The sequence below is a fragment of the Dreissena polymorpha genome, chromosome 8 (genome assembly GCF_020536995.1).
Source record: "Dreissena polymorpha isolate Duluth1 chromosome 8, UMN_Dpol_1.0, whole genome shotgun sequence".
NCBI lineage: Eukaryota > Metazoa > Mollusca > Bivalvia > Myida > Dreissenidae > Dreissena > Dreissena polymorpha.
Window position 1 is genome coordinate 63,822,180 of NC_068362.1, and position 22,182 is coordinate 63,844,361.

Consider the following 22,182-nt stretch of genomic DNA (forward strand, 5'->3'; position numbering starts at 1 on the left):
TTTCTGACGCGGCCCCACCCCAACCGCTATAACTTTTGACCCAGGGGTCAGATCAAAATTCCAAATAGTGCAGGGTCGCACATATGCTCATAGCTACCATGTGTGTAAGTTTCAAGGTTCTAGTGCTTTTAGTGTAGGAGGAGATAGTGGCCAGGACGGACGGACAGACAGACAGACAGACAGACGGACGGACGGACGGACGGCGGAGATAACCACAATATCTCCACCTTTTTTTCAAAAAGCGTGGGGATAATAATATTTTTCATGATATTGTTGAAAACACAATCTTTTATTGACATACCATATATGTATGTATATATATATATATATATATATATATATATATATAGACAATGGAATAAATGATTTGTCTTTATTTGTGTCTAGCCGCAGGAAATTTTATTGGACAGTCTGTCTTACAAAGGTCAGGTAAGGTGAAAAGCTGGCTTAGACAGCTTCCACTGTGTATTTCAGAGTTTATTTACAGGTCCTACTGGCCTCTTCACGAGGTTATAGTAGCCCGACCTGCCCCTGTGACCTTTCAGGGGAGAAAGATTAATTTAGAGCCAAAGTAGGTCAAATTTACCCCGGCTTCCCGGGTATTCGCCAAAGAAATAATTTAGATCCAAATAGACCAGTGCACGGTGGCCAATGAGACCTTAATGTGCACTGGTAGTTAGACAATCTCAAAAGACAAATTCATGTCTGAACGCAGCACCGCTGCAGCACACAGCTCCGCCTTTATGGCCCACTTGTTGTCATCAGCCGTCGTCTTCATCCCCGAGACGTTTCCCCAGCGCGTTGAGCGCACTAGGTACCGCCGCCCCAGGGTCCCTCTTTAAAGCCACCCCCTCAATGTTCTTGGGTTCCCCCCGGCGCAGAAGCGCAAGACCCAGGTCCGTCCCGTATGTCCCCCACACTGGTGGTCTTGCTGTCCCGCCGTCCCCGGCCCTCTTCAGACGGGACCTCTGGCAGGTCCGGGCCGGCGAACTCTCGACGATAAACAGCGGGTGACAAGTCCGCTGCATCTTTGAGAAGACAGCAATCCCAGCAGTGTGGAAGACGTCCGGCTCGAGGGTGACAGACTCTGCTGGATTAGCAGAGCCACCCGCAGAAGTTCCCCTCTATAAGGAAATATGTACAGGTGAGAAAATCTTCTGCGGGCGACTCTCGCCTCGGTCGCGACGCGCACGCTCCAGCAGCTGACCGAGAACAGCTTCCACATAATTACAATTGAAACATATACATGTTACTGTTAAGCATGTGCTAATTATAGCATAAAACAAAACCTGCATATTTAATTGGCTCTGGAGATAATCTGTGTACTGGGGTAGGTGATGTCTCCCAATAGCTTATCTTATCAGTTTATTTCTTAACTGCAGTGTGATAGCTCTTATAAATGCTTTAGAGAGAAATAGCGTAATAAAAATAAATGAGTTAACGGCAGACTGACAATCAGAAACGTTTCTTATACATATTATCGGGAGTTCATGAAAAATCCATTGTAAAAATGAGCATTTATTTCATATTGATTTTGAACTTGTATTAAACCGTCTGACAGTGAATCCGGTGGCTATTCATATATAATTTTGAAATATTTTTATTAAATGCAAATGACACATCCATATCATGATGTTTTTTTTGTTTAGTAAAAATGTTTAAATTTTTAAAAAGACACCCATTTTTTTATTTAGATATAAATTAAATTTTGATTGTAATCATAATTTAATACAGGCCTAATTTCGTGGTTTCATTAACAGGTAGTCTAATATGCATTTCATTTCATTTATTTTTAATGCGAACCTGTTACATTTCACTATCTAAAAATGAAATGTTGGTATTACGGTGCTGTTAATGAACATTCGAATTGAATACATTTAGCATATTATGCATTTGTTTATTTATAACAAGATGGCCCTTATGTGTTAATTGCAATTTTCACATTTCTCCCCGTATCAATATATGTTGTAATAGAAATTGTTGTTGTATTATAAGTCGTACATTTTACACTTGAAGTCGCTTTAAATAAGCTGGCTAAGCAAGTTGAAATCACCTTTTTGTTGTTTTATCTTTAGTTAAAACAATATTTAAGTTAGCAATTTATAATGATTTCCCTTGTTTATAATCCACAGAAAATAAATAATTATTATTTAATTGGAAATCATTAAAGTAATTAAATAGTTTTCTTTTATTGTGTACAGTACCTAACAATGCCTTAATGTTCCTTCATTCTGAGATCCACGCAACATACTGTCATTTATTAATCATCGACAATTACGCTGAGATAAATAAGCACGTGTGGCAATTATTATGTTGCCAAAACTGCTTAATAATATTATGCATCAAACAGTTTAACACGTTTTATAGAACACACAACTGTTGTGGTTAAACTATTTATTGTGTTCGTTTTCTCATTACTCGTTCATATGTTCAAGAAATAAAGATAAAATAATAACCTTTGTTCAAGATATAAAGATAAAATAATAACCTTTTATAAAGTATGTATAGCACCTACAATTTTGAATAATGATCGAACAGTAATGGTCATGCATTTGATATAAAATCTGTGTTAACTCTTAAAATTTACGTCCATTCCATATGTACTACACGCTTTGTTTGTCGGACAAAATGGCGGCCAGATAAGCGTTGCTGAGGGGTGTGTGAAAAATCGATATCGGATTGGCTGATCGAAAACTGTGGGCACAGCGATCGATACTTTGGCGACTGGTCAATTAAAAAGAGACAAAACAAAAACACAATTTCTGATAGAATTTTGGAAATAGTGTCACAAAGCATTTGGAGAGAATGTTCAAAAGAAATTGTAAATACATTTTAAATGTTTATTTATGGATGATGATGAACAATTTAATGATCAATATAAAAAGTGCTTATGAAATGCTGGGAACAAATTAAAATGAATGTTGCCTGATTGAAATCTCATTGTTGTTTTTCCAGAGACTGTTTATCATCTTTGATGTGAGGTGTGAGCATTTAGAAGCCCTTATATCAATTGTAAGTCTGTCACATTGAATCTTAAATTATGAGTCTGAATATTGAATTGTGTAAAAGGTCCCTTTTTTGGGCTGGACTAAATGACTGCCAACTTATGACATTGAACAACAAGTTTTACTGTAAAGTGTCAAATGAGCAGTACAACAATTGGCCCAGTGACACCCCATTTGCACAATTATTTGTTTGGTACTTTTTCAATCACTTTTTGACCCTAGCATTATAACTCCTTAGTTAACTCCTAACAACAAGTATCGTTGAAAACGATGGATGCTCCCCGATGATGCGCTTTATCAATCTATGTGTTAATAACCACCTAAAAAAAATCTATTATTAGCCTCAGTGACCTTGACCCCAAATGACATCAAGCGTCATCAAAAGGTAGAGGTCTATGTAAGGTACCTACATGCCAAATATGTAAGAGATCAGTAAAATATTGAAGGCGCTATGAAAAACTGTAACAAAAGTGTGACAGAAAAATATATTATTAGCCTCGGTGACCTTGACCTTTAACCCAGTGACCTCAAACCTCATCAAAAAGTAGAGGTCCATGCAAGGTACCTACATGCCAAATATGAAAGAGATCGGTAAAGTATTGAAGGCCCTATGAGAAACTGTAACAAAAGCGTGACGGAAAATCTATTATTAGCCTCGGTGACCTTGACCTTGAACCCAGTGACCTCAAACCTCATCAAAAGGTAGAGGTCCATGCAAGGTACCCACATGCCAAATATGAAAGAGATCAGTAAAGTAGTGAAGGCCCTATGAGAAACTGTAACAAAAGCGTGACAGAAAATCTATTATTAGGCCTCGGTGACCTTGACCTTGAACCCAGTGACCTCAAACCTCATCAAAAGGTAGAGGTCCATGCAAGGTACCTACATGCCAAATATGAAAGAGATCCGTAAAATAGTGAAGGCCCTATGAAAAACTGTAACAAAAGAGTGACAGAAAATCTATTATTAGCCTCGGTGACCTTGACCCCAAATGACATCAAGCGTCATCAAAAGTAGAGGTCCATGCAAGGTACCTACATGCCAAATATGAAAGAGATCGGTAAAGTATTGAAGGCGCTATGAGAAACCGTAACAAAAGTGTGACGTAAAGAAGTAAGGAAGGAAGGAAGGAAGGACAAACTGGCCACTATATGCTCCCTTTTGCTCCGCCAAAATTTTATTTCGGGAAGCATAAAAATATAACACTTGTTTAACCCTTTCCCACACAAAAGCAAAGTGGAAGTGGCTATGTGCAAACAGCATAAATTCAGAACAGCCTTTGAGTAACACGCAGGCTGTTCAGGTTTTATGCTGTTTGCTGCTCACCAGTATCTAAGGGTTGGAAATGAAGCCTTTAAAACTTAGATCTAGTAAGAAAGTTCTTGAATTAAATATAACTTTCTAAGGGACTACAAATGCGTCAAAATACGTATATAAGGGGTAAAGGGATAAACAAAAAGTAAGGATTTGTAGAAAAAAACTAAGAAGATTGCCAGTAATATTACAAACAAATAAAACTATGTATTTAAAACTAATAATATTGTCTTTGTGAAATTAATCTGCAGATTTATTAGCCCATCATTCTCAATAATTAACTCAAATACAACTGATAGATTTACCATGCCAACACATTGTTTAAAACAATTATTATAATACTTGTTTTCCTCAATAAAATAAACAACTTATTTCGTATTCATTTAAAATTAATACAAAAAAACTCAAATCTCAAGATAGTATGACCTGGAGATAATAAGATATTTGTGTGGAGTGTGTCCTTCAGCTTATCAGTTACTGTGTTACTGATTGTAATCTAATAAACCGGGGGTGACTGTGCTCTCTAGGGTTCTAAGGTGACAAAATAAGATAAGACTGGATGCATGTATTTAAGAGGGCATAAGGCACTATTTGGATTTTTTTTATATTAATAAATGACATTAAATAACAAGAGCACCGCCTTGCGGGTGCAGACCGCTCATCTATTTTCTTTTTAAAGGTGAAGGGACTCTCATTTTCAATCACAAAGGAGGGAGGAGTGGAGTGAAGAGGGGTGTATAGTGTGGGGTTGTGGACATTTATTACATTATCTTCCAAAAAAGCGAAAAAAAAAAAAAAAATAAAAAAATCGGGGGGGGGGGGGGGTATAGTGTGAGGGTGTGGTGATAATTTGTGAGATGATCTTAAAAAAAAAAAAAAAATAAAAAAAAATAAAAAAAAAAATTTGGGGGGGGGGGGGGGGGGGTGGGGGGGGTGGGGTGGGGGTATAGTGTGAGGGTGTGGTGGTCATTTGTGAGATGATCTAATAAAAAAAAAAAAAAAAAAAAAAAAAATTTGGGGGGGGGGAGGGGGGGGAGGGGGGGGAGGGCACGGGGGATGGTTTGGGTGAAGTCTATTGTGGTATGTCAGGTAAGAGTAGTTTCATCAAAGTATCAATCAAATCTAATCATAAATAAAGAAGTTATGGCAATTTTACCAAAATTTAATAATTTGACCTTGAGAGTCAAGGTCATTCAAAGGTCAAAGTAAAATTCAAGTTGCCAGGTACAGTAACCTCATGATAGCATGTAAGTATTTGAAGTTTGAAAGCAATAGCCTTGATACTTCGAGTGGATCGAAACACAAAATTTAACCATATATTAAAAGTTACTAAGTCAAAAAAGGGCCATAATTCCGTAACAATGACAACCAGAGTTATGCAACTTGTCCTTTTACTGTACCCTTATGATAGTTTGTGAGTGTTCCAAGTATGAAAGCAATATCTATGATACTTTAGGGGTAAAGTGACCAAAACATAAATCTTAACCAAATTTTCAATTTTCTAAGTATAAAGGGCCCATAATTCCGTCCAAATGCCAGTCAGAGTTACATAACTTTGCCTGCACCGTCCCCTTATGATAGTTCATAAATCTTGCAAGTATGAAAGCAATAGCTTTGATACTGTAGGAATAAAGTGGACCTAAACACAAAACTTAATCAAATTTTCAATTTTCTAAGTATAAAAAGGGCACATAATTCTGTCAAAATGCCAGTCAGAGTTACATTACTTTGCCTGCACAGTCCCCTTATGATAGTTAGTAAGTGTTGCAAGTATGAAAGCAATAGCTTTGATGCTTAAGGAATAAAATGGACCTAAACACAAAACTTAACCAAAATTGTCAATTTTCTAAGTATAAAAAGGGCACATAATTCTGTCAAAATGCATGCCAGAGTTATCTAACTTTGCCTGCCCAGTCCCCTCAATGATAGTAAGTAAGTGTACCAAGTTTGAATGCAATAGCATTGATACTTACTGAGAAAAGTGGAACTAAACGCAAAACTTAACCAAAATTGTCAATTTTTTAAGTATAAAAAGGGCACATAATTCTGTCAAAATGCACGCCAGAGTTATCTAACTTTGCCTGCCTAGTCCCCTCATGATAGTAAGTAAGTGTACCAAGTTTGAATGCAATAGCATTGATACTTTCTGAGAAAAGTGGACCTAAACGCAAAACTTAACCGGACGCCGACGCCAACGCCAACGCCAACGCCAACGCCAACGCCGACGCCGACGCCAAGGTGATGACAATAGCTCATAATTTTTTTTCAAAAAATAGATGAGCTAAAAATGGAAACTAACAGCTCATAGATTATGGGCATTCAATAGTGGTGATATTATATTGTTAGTAAAAAACAACTGCATTAATTTATCAAAAAGAAACTTAACACATAAAATTGTCTATTTGGTATCTGAAAAATCTTTCTTGCTGAAATTGTGATGTACACACCATCAATGCATTCGGTTACGTAATATCCCATGTTTCTACGAATTCACTGATGGTATTGACACAACCTACATGTAACTGTAACAATAATAAATATTAATAATAATTATAATGCGAAAAAGTTTCCACTGTAGATTTTCATTTTCAAGTAATTGATCGCCTGATAATAAAGGCCAATTTGGTGCAGTCACACCAGCAACCAGTATTCGAATTTCCATTCTGCGACCAGGGTCAATGTAAATTGTTTCGGTGGTGACAATACAATATAGATGGAGCTTAAATTAGGTACTCGGGTTGACCCACATGGCACAAGACCATGTCAACTTATGTTTTTCAGTGAGTCAGAGATTAATGCATAGAATTAAGCTCTTAATATTTAAAATTCTTCCCACATTTTGAGTCTTAACTGCAGGAGCTCCAGGTCAACACATGTTCATAAGCATTATAAATCATATTCATCATCACACACTGTCAGTTTATTTGAGAGGAATAAGAAATAAAGATACGTCATGTAATTATTCAGGTGAGGAAGGAACTAAGAAATAAAATATATGCACACATGCACACAATTGTTCACAACCTGTGGCTTTCAAGCCTAAAAAATGCAGCAGACATAAACCTCCTCAGGTGTGAAAAAATGTTCAATAAATTAAAAATAATCTACAGTAGATACACTTGATTAACCACACAGACGAGATCTACAGTACTGTAATGACACTGAATTGCACTTAAGTATGTGAATAATTTTATCATTGTTCAATTAATGGATTTTTTTAAACATTTGACCAACAAAATTTTTGTTGTAGTAAATACATACAATACCAACAACAAAAAAATCGATTATAAAAGTGGATAACATTCATTAAGGGGGCAGGGGATCTATTTTTGCCCAAATTTCAAGTTCCGAAAGGCCGCAAACAGTCAAATCCATTTCATCAAAACAGAAAGTGATGCTTAATTGGTCATTGTCGGCTCGGGTACTACTTACATGTACCCCGGGTACTCTTAAGTATACTTACATGTACCCCGGGTACGGTAAATATACTTAATCGTACCCGGGAAATTTAACGCTAAATCGGTCGTTGTCAGCTATTTTTTGGAATTAATTATATTTACATATATGTCAATTTTCTGTAAATTAGCATCTATATTATCGAAACTCATACTCAAAAAGCATGTTGATGCAGATTTTTTAAAAAGAGAAGTTTTATTTAAGATAATCGGTAGCGCGTTTTACGACATCGGATTTGGGGCGGAAATACTTGGGTACAGTCTTATATCGACCGGGTACGATTAAGTATACTTAAGAGTACCCGGGTTACATGTAAGTATACTTAAGAGTACCCGGGGTACATGTAAGTAGTACCTGAGCCGACAATGACCAATCGAGCGAAAGTGACACAAGAACGCCTATTTGTGTCAGTGTCATAACATTAGCGCTAAGGCAACATGCATTGAAAATACAACCAAAGAGAAGGCCGGCTGCTTCACTTGTGAAACTATTGCCCTTGATCTTCCCCCAGAAGCGAGACAATTTACCCCCAAGACAATTCACCCCCAGGAGACAATTCACCCCCTAGACAATTCAGCCCTGCTCCCTGGACAATTTTGTTTTGTTCTTTTGCTGTTTGTTTAGGATTTAGTAATTACAAATATCTGTTTTCTAAGGATAATTATTTGTATTCTTTTTTTATTTTTATGAAGTTCTAATAAAAGCATATTAAGATGTTCTCAGAATTTCTTTCTTTTTTTCATAAAATTACTTGCAATTGAAACATAACTGTGCTTTTTATCTATTGATGTTTGTTTTTATTATTAACAATTTCTTATTATTAACCATATCTTATTATTGTTTTTATGTCATTAAATAATTAATTATGTGTTTTTGTTTTATTTAAGATTGTTTTTATTCATTAAAACAGTTTATATTTGTAAAAAGTGTATAAATAAATAATTATGGTATTGGATACATTATTTGGAAATAATCTAATGTTTTTTATTTGATAAGTTATGCAATATTTCAAAATTTTCATAAAATTACTATATTTATTTTTTAATGGGAAATATAATAATAAAATATTTGTCACATAATCAGTCAACAAAGTAACAACACCTAAAAACAACCTTTTTCACACCCATAAAGGTATCAATAAACAGATAATCTGTCAGGCATTTAGAGCTGATGAGAGTACTGATTATCTTGTGGTAGATAAGGAAGGCTATTACTGATTTGGGTTGCTTAGAGATAAGGCTGTAGTATGGAATGAGTTAACATACTGTATGATTGAAGTGGACTTGAATTGAGTACAATTTTTGTAAAAAGTACATCACATTTCAAAACATTTTTAAGAGGAGCATACTAGCGGTATAAAAGTAGATTTAATAAATCATGAGGTATTCGTGTATAAGTAGCATTTTAAAAATTATAACATAAAATGTTGTGAATTACTGGATTTGAAATGAATACTGATAATTGCAGACTAAAATATGTTTCAATACACAACATTACAAAACACAACTTCTATCACTAATCCTTCAATGAGAGAAAATCCAACAACTTAATGGATAATAATTGTGTTGAGTTTAGCCTCTGGTGTGTAACCTTTTTGCGATATCAGGATTACCTCCCCTGAACGTAATTCTGCTTCTAATCGATTTCGTTTCCCTCGTTTTTGGTCATAGCGTCTTCAGAGACACTTTTTCTCCCTTTGCGGTCTATAATGATGCACCACGTCGTAAGTTATTGTTTCTAAATGATCATTTTAATATTGCCTTATCATATACCTGTATATTTTTTGTGTAATTAAGGTTTTACTGGGTTAATACTTAAAATACATTCAAGTCACGTGGCGTCCACTTTCTTTGTGGCGTCCACTTTCTTTGTTTTGATGCAGTGTAGCCTTTTATACATTGTCTATGTAATTCTACTGTGTCGCAAAGCATTTTGAGGAGTAGTATTTTTAATTCCACATATGTAAATTACCAAAGCTATTCTCGTTTGACTAAGTTAGTACGTTTTTCAGAGAAAGTTTCTCATGATTGTTCCCATCTTGTATTTTTCAGTTTTTACCATGCTGTACCACATTGAACAAAGATTAAACTTGAACATTTTCGTGGTCTTGGTTTATACTTAATGCGGTGGATCCGTCCCCAAGGCATTACAGTAAAAAGACGTGCATCAAGGACCTGGCAGCCGGCTCCTGGCAACAGTAACCATGTCTAACCACCCAGACATACACACCCTCTTAGCATCCTCCCAGGAGGAATGGGACATTCTAGACTCTTTAATCAAAGACAATACTGGCTTTCTTAACAGAACTGTCATTACTTCAAACTCGTGCAATTGTTCAGGGCGAACGGTACTCGAGAAGCATACACAAATGTAAGAAGCAATTAAGTACATCTGACGGCCAAGAAAATGAAACATTATTACGTTCACTTGAATTAGAAACAAAGAAACATGAACTTGAATTGAGAAAGTTTCTGGACTCTATAGAGAATTTTGTTACAAACAGAAGCAGTGCTTCTCTGACACTTTCCACCAGCTCCTCGCGGTCAAGATCGACAATTTTGGCTGAAAAACAAGCGAAAGCAGAGGCTGCAAAAGTTAAAGTCACTTTCGCTCAACGTGAGGCTGAACTACGCAAGAAAGAAGCTATTTTAAATGAACAACAAGCTCTGGCAACAGCATCGGCAATCAAAGAAAAGTCGCTACTAGAGGCAGAAATATCACTACTTCAAGATCAAAAGGATGCGGCTGCAGCAGAAGCGGAAGCTGAAGCTTTTGAAAAATTGAGCGACTCCAGCAGAAGCAAACTACCTGATGTGGAGGAGATTGGTACCGCACAACGTGTATGTGAATACATACAACAAATTACATCAGATGAGCCGACCGTGAATATCCAACCTTTACCTATTGTGAATTCACTACATGTGAATACTCCCATAGTGAACAATCTGCCCGTGAATTCGTCCCATGTGAACAGTTCTAGTGTGAACACTCCCGAAGTGGCACTACATGTGAATACTCCCATAGTGAACAATCTGCCTGTGAATTCGTCCCATGTGAACAGTTCTAGTGTGAACACTCCCGAAGTGGCACTACATGTGAATACTCCCATAGTGAACAATCTGCCTGTGAATTCGTCCCATGTGAACAGTTCTAGTGCGAACACTCCCGAAGTGGCACTACATGTGAATACTCCCATAGTGAACAATCTGCCTGTGAATTTGTCCCATGTGAACAGTTCTAGTGTGAACACTCCCGAAGTGGCACTACAACGTGAAAGTGTGAACCCAGTACAGCCTGGAATAGACATAAGGAACATTACGCAATGCATACTTAGAAGAGACCTTGTTCAGGCAAGACTTTACAAATACGATGAAAGACCTGAAAATTATTTGTTGTGGAAAAGCAGTTTCAAATCGGTTATTCAGGAACTCAGTGTGACTCCTATGGAAGAACTTGATTTGCTGATTAAGTGGCTAGGTCCAGTTTCTTCTCAACACGCCACAAGCATACGTGTAGCAAATGCCATGAACAGTTCCACTGCACTGCAGCGTATATGGGAACGACTGGATGACAGATATGGAGCACCCGAACTGATTTATGACGCTATAAAGAATAAACTGAACAGTATCCCAAAAATAAACAGAGACCCAATGCGTTTGTATGATTTATCCGATGTTGTGTCTGAAATTGAAGCTTTGAAGGACGATTCTTTATATTTAGGTTTATTTTCACACTTTAATTCGTCGTTAGGTGCCTGTGATGTCACTTAGAAATTACCTTACAACCTCCAAGAAAAGTGGGTTTCCCGTGCAGCCACATATAAAATGACACATAAAGTACCTTTTCCACCGTTTGGTTTCTTGGCTTCTTTTATTAGAGAAATGTGCAAGGTTTGCAACAATCCCAGTTTGAATATTCATCGGTATGGTCCAAATATACCGCCTTTTCATGCGAAAGCTCAAGTCTACGCTAAGAAAACTGATGTACAAGGACCGAGACATGGTGACAAACCTATTTGTCCTCTTCATAAGACAAATCATTCTTTGAATGAATGTAGAGCCTTCAAGACAAAACCGTTGGAAGAAAGAAAAACATTTCTGAAAGAAAACCATTTATGTTTTCGGTGTTGCTCGACAACTGAACATAAGAGTTCCACATGTACCGCAAGGCTATTTTGTCCAGATTGTGGCAGCACTAATCATACCTCCGCTATGCATGTGAACAAGTTAAATAGAGACACAAGCAAGAAATTGCACGCCCAACCCCAGAACGGCGGGGAGTGGAAAGCGTCACAACCATCACGTGAAAGAGGTCACGAGGTTACAGCTGTGAACAAGTGTACGCAAATATGCGGGGAAAGTTTTGGCGGAAAGTCTTGCCCCAAGATAGTTCTCGTTAAAGTGTCGAACCGCCATCGTCCTAATATATGTGTAAACATGTATGCTATTATAGACGATCAGAGTAACAGAACTCTCACAAATTCAACGTTTTTCGATAAACTTGCCTGTCAATCAGAAGTCGTAGAGTATAATCTAAAATCATGTGGTGGTGCTAGAACCATCCATGGCCGTGTGGCAAGAGACTGTGTTATTGAATCATGGGACGGTGCGTACAAGTTTGATTTGCCTAGGGTGCTCGAATGCAATGATGTCCCTAATGTCCGCGAAGAAATACCTACGCCAGAGGTTGCAAGATACCATCCACATCTGGGAGACATTGCTAACCTGATACCTTCCATTGATCACAGAGCAGAGATCATGCTGCTCATTGGCAGAGATTTAATTGACGCCCATCACGTCTTGGAGCAGCGAATTGGCCCCGTTCACACTCCATATGCTCAAAGATTGAAACTTGGATGGGTTGTCGTTGGGGAATGTTGTCTAGGCCAAATCCATAAGTCAACAAGTGTAAACGTGAACAAGACATTTGTGGCAAATGGGCGCACAACAATACTCACCCCTTGCGAAAACCGCTTTGATGTTAAAGAGCAATCAATCTGCGAGATTTGTGATGACCCCATTTTTGTTCGCACATCTGCTGACGAGAAGCCTGCAATGTCACAGAATGACAAGTACTTCATGAAAATGATGGATGAACAGTTCAAGAAATCCCATGGTGGTAAATGGACCGCTCCTTTACCATTTCTGCCCGATCGGCCAAGATTACCCAACAACTGTGACCAAGCCTGAAACGTATGAAACTTCTACAGAAGTCCATGGCTCATGATGAACAAAGACAAAATCTATTCATTGATTTCATGGGGAAGGTGTTGCATAATGGTCAAGCAGAAAGAGCCCCTAAATTAGACCCACACCAAGAATGTTGGTACTTGCCTATATTTGGAGTTTCGAGTGCAAAAAACCCCCGCAAAAGATCCGATGTGTGTTTGACTCGTCCGCAAGATACAACAACATCTCATTGAATCAAGTTTTGAACACTGGTCCTGATCTTACCAATATGTTGTTAGGTATACTCCTCCGTTTTAGGAAAGAACGAATAGCAGTTACAGCTGACATAGAACAGATGTTCTACAACTTCTGTGTGTCAGAAGAGCATAGAGACTACCTCCGTTTCCTGTGGTTTGAAGATAATGACCCACAGAAGCCACTGGTAGACTACAGGATGACTGTGCATGTGTTTGGGAATAGCACATCCCCAGCTGTTGCCACATACGGGATCAGAAAGATTGTTGAAAACTGTGAAGAAGATGTGAAAGCATTTGTGAACAACGACTTTTATGTTGATGACGGGCTAACGTCTTTACCAACAGTGCCGCAAGCTGTCAGTCTGTTGTCCCGTACCTCAAAAGCATTTGAGATGGAAAGTATCAAGATGCACAAAATTGCCTCGAACAGTGACAAAGTGATGATGGAGTTTCCACCAAATGCATTAGCGGATGGAGTCAGAGACCTGACGTTAGAGCAACTTCCTGTCCAGAGGAGTTTAGGCCTACTTTGGGACCTTAATACGGACACATTCACCTATGAAAGTACCAATGATGCCAAGCCTTATACGAAAAGAGGTGTTCTCTCCACCATAAATAGCCTGTATGACCCTATTGGTTTCCTGGCCCCTGTCGTGTTGGAGGGCAGGCTGTGTATGAGAGACCTAATGACGTCACACGCAGATTGGGATAGCCCTCTTCCGCCGGACAAGCACTTGAAATGGACTCGGTGAAAGGAGTCCCTTCTGCAGCTGAAACACATAAACATCCCCAGAACCTACTCAGCATTACCATTGTGTGAAGCCTCAGATATAGAAGTTCATGTGTATTCCGATGCCTCGGAAGCCGCTATAGCTGCTGTAGCGTATCTTTTAATACACCACAAAGGTAGTAAACCAGAAACAACCTTTATAATGGGTAAATCAAAACTTGCACCATCAAGAGGGAATTCTATCCCAAGGCTAGAGCTTTGTGGAGCTGTTTTGGCAACAGAAGTTGCAGAATTTGTGCTAGAACATTTAACCATAGCTGCAAAGATCAGATTTTTTGTGGACAGCAAAGTAGTTCTAGGATACATAAACAACAGATGCAGGCGGTTTTACACCTACGTTGCTAACAGAGTTGAATGCATCAAACAGTCGACAAGTCCTGCCCAGTGGAGCTATGTGCCGACCAATCTAAATCCAGCAGATTGTGGTACTAGAGGAGTTGCTGCTGAAAATCTGATGTCAAGCTCCTGGCTTGTGGGACCACTTTTCTCCGGAAGTGCGGAAAATAAGGTGCCATATTGCTTAGTGAACCCTGATGAAAACAAAGAAGTGAGACCAGAGGTGACGACTATGGCAACAAATGTTACAGAGAAGACTAAACTTGGCACTGCAAGATTCTCAAGGTTTTCATCATGGACCCGTCTTTTGATAGCACTTTCCTGCATAAAGCACATTGCCAATAGTTTCCTCTCCCGTGAAAACAAGTCAGACTGTACTGGATGGCATGTGTGTTCCAATTCACAGGACGTTTCTCACCACAGACAAGCTGCAGTGATTATCTTGAGCGAGGTACAGAAAGAACATTACGCAGATGAGTATACGTCATTGGAGAGGGGGAGACAACTTCACCCAAGCAGTCCAATTGGCAACTTATCTCCGTTCCTTGATGAGCAAAAGGTCATGCGAGTAGGAGGGCGACTGAAGTTCGCTGATTTGCCCCATATAGAGAAGCACCCGGTCATTCTCCCCGGAAGTCATCATGTAGCATGCCTACTGGTTGAACATGTCCACAGAAAGGTACGTCATCAGGGACGCCACTTCACTGAGGGTGCTGTACGTGCTGCTGGATATTGGATTGTAGGAGGGAAAAGGCTTATTTCCTCAGTAATTCATCATTGCATCACATGCCGTAAACTACGTGGATCGTTTGAGATCCAGAAAATGGCAGACCTGCCTAGAGACCGTCTAACCATTGCACCCCCCTTTTCCTATGTTGGTGTTGACACCTTTGGCCCATGGCAAGTTATCAGCAGGAAAACTCGTTCTAGTCAAGCATCCAGCAAACGATGGGCCATCATTTTCACATGTTTAGCAGTGAGAGCCATTCACATTAAAGTTGTGGATGAATTATCATCATCAGCATTTACGAATGCATTGCGTCGCTTTATTGCTATTCGTGGACCTGTCAAGGAATTCCGGTCAGATCGGGGCACCAATTTCACAGGAGCAATAGACCTTCTTGAGATAAACTCAATGAGTGTGGAGCAAAAAGCCTTCCGCAAGTTCTTGAATGATAGTGAGATCATTTGGCGCTTCAACCCACCACATAGCTCTCATTTCGGAGGTATCTGGGAGCGCATGATTGGTGTTTCCAGTAGAATTCTTAAGCAAATGCTCATGAACGTGCCACATTTAACACACGATGTGTTAGTCACATTCATGGCCGAAGTATGTGCGATTGTGAATTCCCGCCCTATTACACCTGTGTCCAGCGACCCGGAGAATCCTGAAATCCTCACTCCAGCCATTCTACTTACACAAAAGTCAGGTTCCGTAACATATTGTGCAGCAGAGCCTGGGACCTTGGATACCAAAGACATGTACCGGCAGCAGTGGAGGCAAGTGCGACATCTATCTGAGACATTTTGGGCCCGATGGAAAAAGGAGTATCTTCCCACTCTGCAAAAACGTCATAAGTGGACCCATGAGAGTGAAAGTGTCTCCGTGGGAGATGTCGTGCTGTTAAAAGAAAAGCTGAAACATCGTACCGAATGGCCAATTGGAAGAGTGCTGGAAGTCTTCCCGAGTGAGGATGGGAAGAGTACGATCCGTGTAGTTACGCGTCACCGGTGATGGACAGCCTCAAGACTGCGTTCGACCTATAGTTGACCTTGTGATTCTCGTGAGGGACAGTGGGGCTTTATAGTCTGCATTTAACTATATTCATGTGTTGAAATATGTGACATTTTAAATGAGCAGTGAAGACTCGTGTGTTTTGATATTTGGGATATGACTATCGACATTATGTTTATTTCAAAACAGTGACTTTCTATAAATTCTACATTTATGCCCTAGTATATGTTTATACTTATGTTTTGGTTTCATGGTTGAGTGTATTGTTTATGAAAAACATATGAGTATCATTGTTTTGATTTGTTTTGTTTGCTTATTTTGATTTCCATATTTTTGATGATGGTTAAGGTTAGGGCCATTTGTGTCTTACTTGTTTAACAAATTAAAGTTAAGTATGTTTAAATTTTTGGTGATATTAATGTTTTAATATCAGACGGGGAGTGTGTTGAGTTTAGCCTCTGGTGTGTAACCTTTTTGCGATATCAGGATTACCTCCCCTGAACGTAATTCTGCTACTAATCGATTTCGTTTCCCTCGTTTTTGGTCATAGCGTCTTCAGAGACACTTTTTCTCCCTTTGCGGTCTATAATGATGCACCACGTCGTAAGTTATTGTTTCTAAATGATCATTTTAATATTGCCTTATCATATACCTGTATATTTTTTGTGTAATTAAGGTTTTACTGGGTTAATACTTAAAATACATTCAAGTCACGTGGCGTCCACTTTCTTTGTGGCGTCCACTTTCTTTGTTTTGATGCAGTGTAGCCTTTTATACATTGTCTATGTAATTCTACTGTGTCGCAAAGCATTTTGAGGAGTAGTATTTTTAATTCCACATATGTAAATTACCAAAGCTATTCTCGTTTGACTAAGTTAGCACGTTTTTCAGAGAAAGTTTCTCATGATTGTTCCCATCTTGTATTTTTCAGTCTTTACCATGCTGTACCACATTGAACAAAGATTAAACTTGAACATTTTCGTGGTCTTGGTTTATACTTAATGCGGTGGATCCGTCCCCAAGGCATTACAATAATAATAAAAATAATTATTTTTTTAATGAAACACTTATGTTTATAGGCAGTTAAATAAAAATAATAATCAAACAAGAGTTCCGCGGTCGGAGATGACCGCATTGAAGCCGGATTTTTGATTTAAATGACAGGAAAGTACCTTTCGTGTTTTTGTCAATGCAATACTTAAATTACTGAAATATTGTTCAAAGGTCAAAATGAAATGTAAGTACTTTTCAAGGCATGAGCAAACCTTGTGTTATGTTTTGAATGCATGCATATACATGAACAACAATAACATTTAAGGTCACAAATATGAACTTAAATTGACAATTAGGAAAGTTTGATCTCAATTTTTTTATTAGCAAATTAGTAACATATTGTTTGAAGTTTCCATCAATTTCATTATCAAATGTAAGAAAATAAACTTAGATGAAATAATACTATTTATTGTTTTGCTTTCACATACCTACACAGAAATCCAGCTGACCAAGTGACCTTGACCTTCAAATGAATGACATTGAAATGACCAGTGGTCATCTTCTAGTACTGGCCAATCTTTATTTCAAGTTTGAAGACTCTAGGTACAAGCATACCAAAGTTATAACATGAAATAAGAACTTTAACATTTTTACATTCAAGGTCACAGTGACCTTGACCTTCAAATGAATGACCTTGAAATGTCCAGTGGTTACTTACTAGTTCTGGCCAACCTTCATGTCAAGTTTCAAGACTCTAACTCTAGGTCCAAGCATACCAAAGTTATAACAACTTTAACATTTTTACATTCAAGGTCACAGTGACCTTGACCTTCAAATGAATGACCTTGAAATGTCCAGTGGTTACTTACTAGTTCTGGCCAACCTTCATGTCAAGTTTCAAGACTCTAGGTCCAAGCATACCAAAGTTATAACAACTTTAACATTTTTATATTGAAGGTCACAGTGACCTTCACCTTCAAATGAATGACCTTGAAATGACCAGTGGTCATCTGTTAATCCTGGCCAACCTTCATGTCAAGTTTGAAGACTCTAGGTCCAAGCATACCAAAGTTATACCATGAAATAAGAACTTTAACATTTTTACATTCAAGGTCACAGTGACCTTGACCTTCAAATGAATGACCTTGAAATGACCAGTGGTTACTAACTAGTTATGGCCAACCTTCATGTCAAGTTTCAAGACTCTAGGTCCAAGCATACCAAAGTTATAACAACTTTAACATTTTTTATATTGAAGGTCACAGTGACCTTGACCTTCAAATGAATGACCTTGAAATGACCAGTGGTCATCTGTTAATCCTGGCCAACCTTCATGTCAAGTTTGAAGACTCTAGGTCCAAGCATACCAAAGTTATACCATGAAATAAGAACTTTAACATTTTCGAGCACGCCGCCCGCCCGCCCCCCGCCCCCCCGCCCCCCCGCCCGCCCGCCCGACAACATCAATCTATAAGCCGAGATTTTTTCGAAAAAAATCCGGCTAAATATCAGGTGAACAAAAATGGAATTTTTTAATACAATACCAGGTCTTAGAATTGCCCAGCCCAACATAATTATTTGTCAATGTGTGTAACTGAAGTCTTTGTTTATCTATTTTGACACTTTGATAAAGCCTTGTCAGGGGTGTGAATGCTTGATTGTAATACCCATTAATAGAACGCTTCCAACCAGATTAAATTTCCTTTCTTTAATTAAGGTTTTCTTATCAAACAAACCATTATATTTTATTAAATTAATTATCCCATCTAACATGAATAAATAAGTAATTGTTATAATGTAAAATTCTAAGAATTAAATGAAACTAATTAATCAACTTCAATATTTGACAAAGTACTTAAATAATAAAATAGTAACCTAATAATATTATTTAAATCCAATGCACAAATATTATAAATACAAAATACTTAATTTGTTTCAATTTTATCAGTGATTCATTTTGAAAACTACATCAATGAGTCCCTGGGACTGGCATATTTTGAATCAATGGGTCCAAACTGAAAACAATGGGTCCCAGATTGTGTATTTGTAAATTCGTTACAAATAATCTACTTAACATGATACGCCTTAGCCAGGGGCTCTTTTATGCAATTTAACAGCTAAAAAAAGAAATAGGTTTATAGCAAGTCAAATCTTTATTTGTTTTACTTTAAATAACAAACAGTGAAACATATATCATTTTAAACAGAGAACTTTTAACTTATTTAACAATTTGGACTGACTAGAGTTTTAATAAATTGGAGGACTAGTGTTAATAATTTTTTGGTCAAAATTATCCCTTTCAAACAGTGTGACAATAGACAATATCTTCTTTGGTCAAAAGGTTTAAATCTTCAATAAATATTTAGTGTAACAACACTCATTCTGTATTTAAGGTGTATAGCCTTCTCGCCTTGTTTTTTCTTCAAACAGGGAGAGCTTTTTCCATAAATTCATCCCTGACAAAATTGCACTACTTCACTCTCATAAGTTTGTCTTGGTTTCCTACAGTTAAACTGTTCCTGAATTTGGTCAAGACCTTATTCTGTACATAAATACCCTTCTCACATCCTGCAGTATGAACAGCAGAAGTGTGTGTTGTGATATGTACTTACATTCTACGTTACATAGGACTGAATGCTGTACGATCTGCATCACTATTATGTATGTACCGTATACAAATAAAAGATGCTATTTATTTCAGAACTTGCTCATTTTTAATTGTCACTTTAGAAAAAACAACAATGATCAATTAATCCAGAAAATTATAATAACATCGCTTTAAAATATAACTGTCTGCGCTCACAACAGACGAACACAAAATGTGTTTTTCGCCGTTTATTCTTCACATTGAACCACATGTTTTACATCGAGGCTGCGTTATTGATAAATATCTACACACTGAGCGAGTTTAAATTGTTGAGGATCAATTTTGAAAACCTTTTTGGATGGCATTTTCTTTGTTTACCGTCTGGGACAACAAATTAAACGTCCAATGAACTTTTAATACAAGGGACAAAATTGTCACAAAACCAGGTTTTCATTGTGAAAAAAAAATCTGATAAAGGGAGAAAACTCAAACTGAACTTTTAAAATGAACAAACAAAATTAACCCCCTTTGTAAGGTTTTTTTTTTTTTAAATCTATTTTTAGTCGTGGCGACCTTGACATTGGAGATATTGACGTGATTCTTTCGTGCGACACACCGTCCCATGATGGTGAACAAATGTGCCAAATGATTTGAAAATCTCACAATGAATGACATAGTTATGGCCAGGACAAGCTCATTTATGGCCATTTTTGACCTTTGAACTCAAAGTGTGACCTTGACCTTGGAGATATCGACGTAATTATTTCGCGCGACACACCGTCCAATGATGGTGAACAAATGTGCCAAATGATTTTAAAATCTGACAATGAACGACATAGTTATGGCCCGGACAAGCTTGTTCCGCCCGCCCGCCAGCCCGCCCGCATTCGCCAATCTAATAACCAGTTTTTTCCTTCGGAAAACCTGGTTAAAAAAGCCGTAACTGATTGGATAATTGATATATTTCAACCAATCAAAATACGCGTATTACAATCTGAATGTAGTAATGTTACTTCCGTTCTACTTTTCAAAACAGTGTTAACATGTGTTTCGCTTATCTCCACGAATCGAACTCTGTATCATGCACAACTTTGACGATGTTGAAAATCGGACTTTTTAAACAATGCGTCCCGAGTACGCATATGTTTGAGAATGATGCGTCCCCAGAAAAAAACGTGCGTCTGGCACGCGGGACGCACATCAAAATGAATCACTGATTTTATATGTTGTAACACAGTTTATAGAAAACACTATGTCATCTTTCATTTACATACTACATTTATTATCTTCACATCATAATTGTGCTACAAAGTCAAAATTATAACCCCAAACATCTGTTCACAACTTACATACATCCCGTAAATTTTCAGACCAATTCCGGGACATTTAGCTCAATTTTCCGGGACTTTTCCGATTTTCCGGGACATGTATACATATAGCGATATATATAGACATATATGCATTTTGGGTACGCAATTTTTTCACATTGTAAATTGCTAAGTTCGAAAGCCTATCCGAAATACACTACATCTATAACACGTCAAAATAAACATGCGTTACTAGATACAAGCCACGTGTTTTTCGTGTTAGAAAAGAACGCCAAATTGCTTTTGTGTACATGTTACGTCATCTGCATGAAACGCGTGCGCATATCCACGCCTGCATAAAAACTTCAAAGCGCATTTGTTACTATTTAAAGATGTGATAAAATAACGTCGAATCCAGGCGTTTTTTTTCCCCACTGAACACGGGTTAATGGCCTGACGTGATGTTCATGTTCAGGGGTTCCACCCGCCCAAAAAAGTTGTCGCCACGTTTTCGCGGCGCGAAACTGTCAGTTATTCCGACCTTATTAATTATGACAATCGTCAAAGAAACCTTACAGTATCAATGTCATTGACTATATTATTACTTTTAAAAGTATGTAAATACATAAATAATAATAAGTAACTTCATAAGTCTTAATAAGCTTTATTTATACATAAAAACATTGGTTTGCACATGATAAACAATCACATATAACCATCTTCTTTGCCAGGAACAGCACATTGGCGAGCGCTGCCTTCACTGCTGCCTCATTCTTTGAGATTGATGATTTGCTGGCAGCCGCCATATCCTTCCCAAGCTGCATCGCCTCAGCAGCAGTCTGGTGTTCTGAAAAGAATAAATAAATAATACCATGAGACTTTGTTTTTATTATTTCCATACTGTATAATCAAATTTCAATACAAACAATACAGCTGGGAAGCAATGTGAATATGCACTTCAAACTAAACAATTGGCTACCACACACAAACATACCCTTTGTTTTTACATGCTTAGTTAAGGACTCGTTTTTCATAACGTTACAGCCAGATGTAAATGCATTTTTGAACTGGCTTTTAACACAGTAGTCACAAAACATTGACTTTGTTTTCCCATCATATGAAATGAAAGGGAATTCTGACTTCCAGCTATCATTGAATTTTCGCTTTGCTACAGAATTATCATGTTTTTGCAATTTTGAAGGATTTTCATTGCTTTCATTTGTTTCAATTTCTA

The 22,182-nt window shown here is 37.7% G+C and overlaps 1 protein-coding gene across 1 annotated transcript; it reads left to right on the forward strand.

The window, feature by feature from the left end:
- The first annotated feature begins 14,132 nt into the window (after positions 1–14,132).
- Positions 14,133–16,061, forward strand: LOC127840587 (uncharacterized). The gene has a single exon (XM_052368997.1). The coding sequence runs from the start codon at positions 14,133–14,135 to the stop codon at positions 16,059–16,061; it is 1,929 nt and encodes a 642-aa protein (XP_052224957.1).
- The last annotated feature ends 6,121 nt before the right edge of the window (positions 16,062–22,182 follow it).

What these genes read in the sequence shown, in the direction of transcription:
- LOC127840587 (XM_052368997.1), top strand. Translation starts at nt 14,133, where the DNA reads ATGGGTAAATCAAAACTTGCACCATCAAGAGGGAATTCTATCCCAAGG.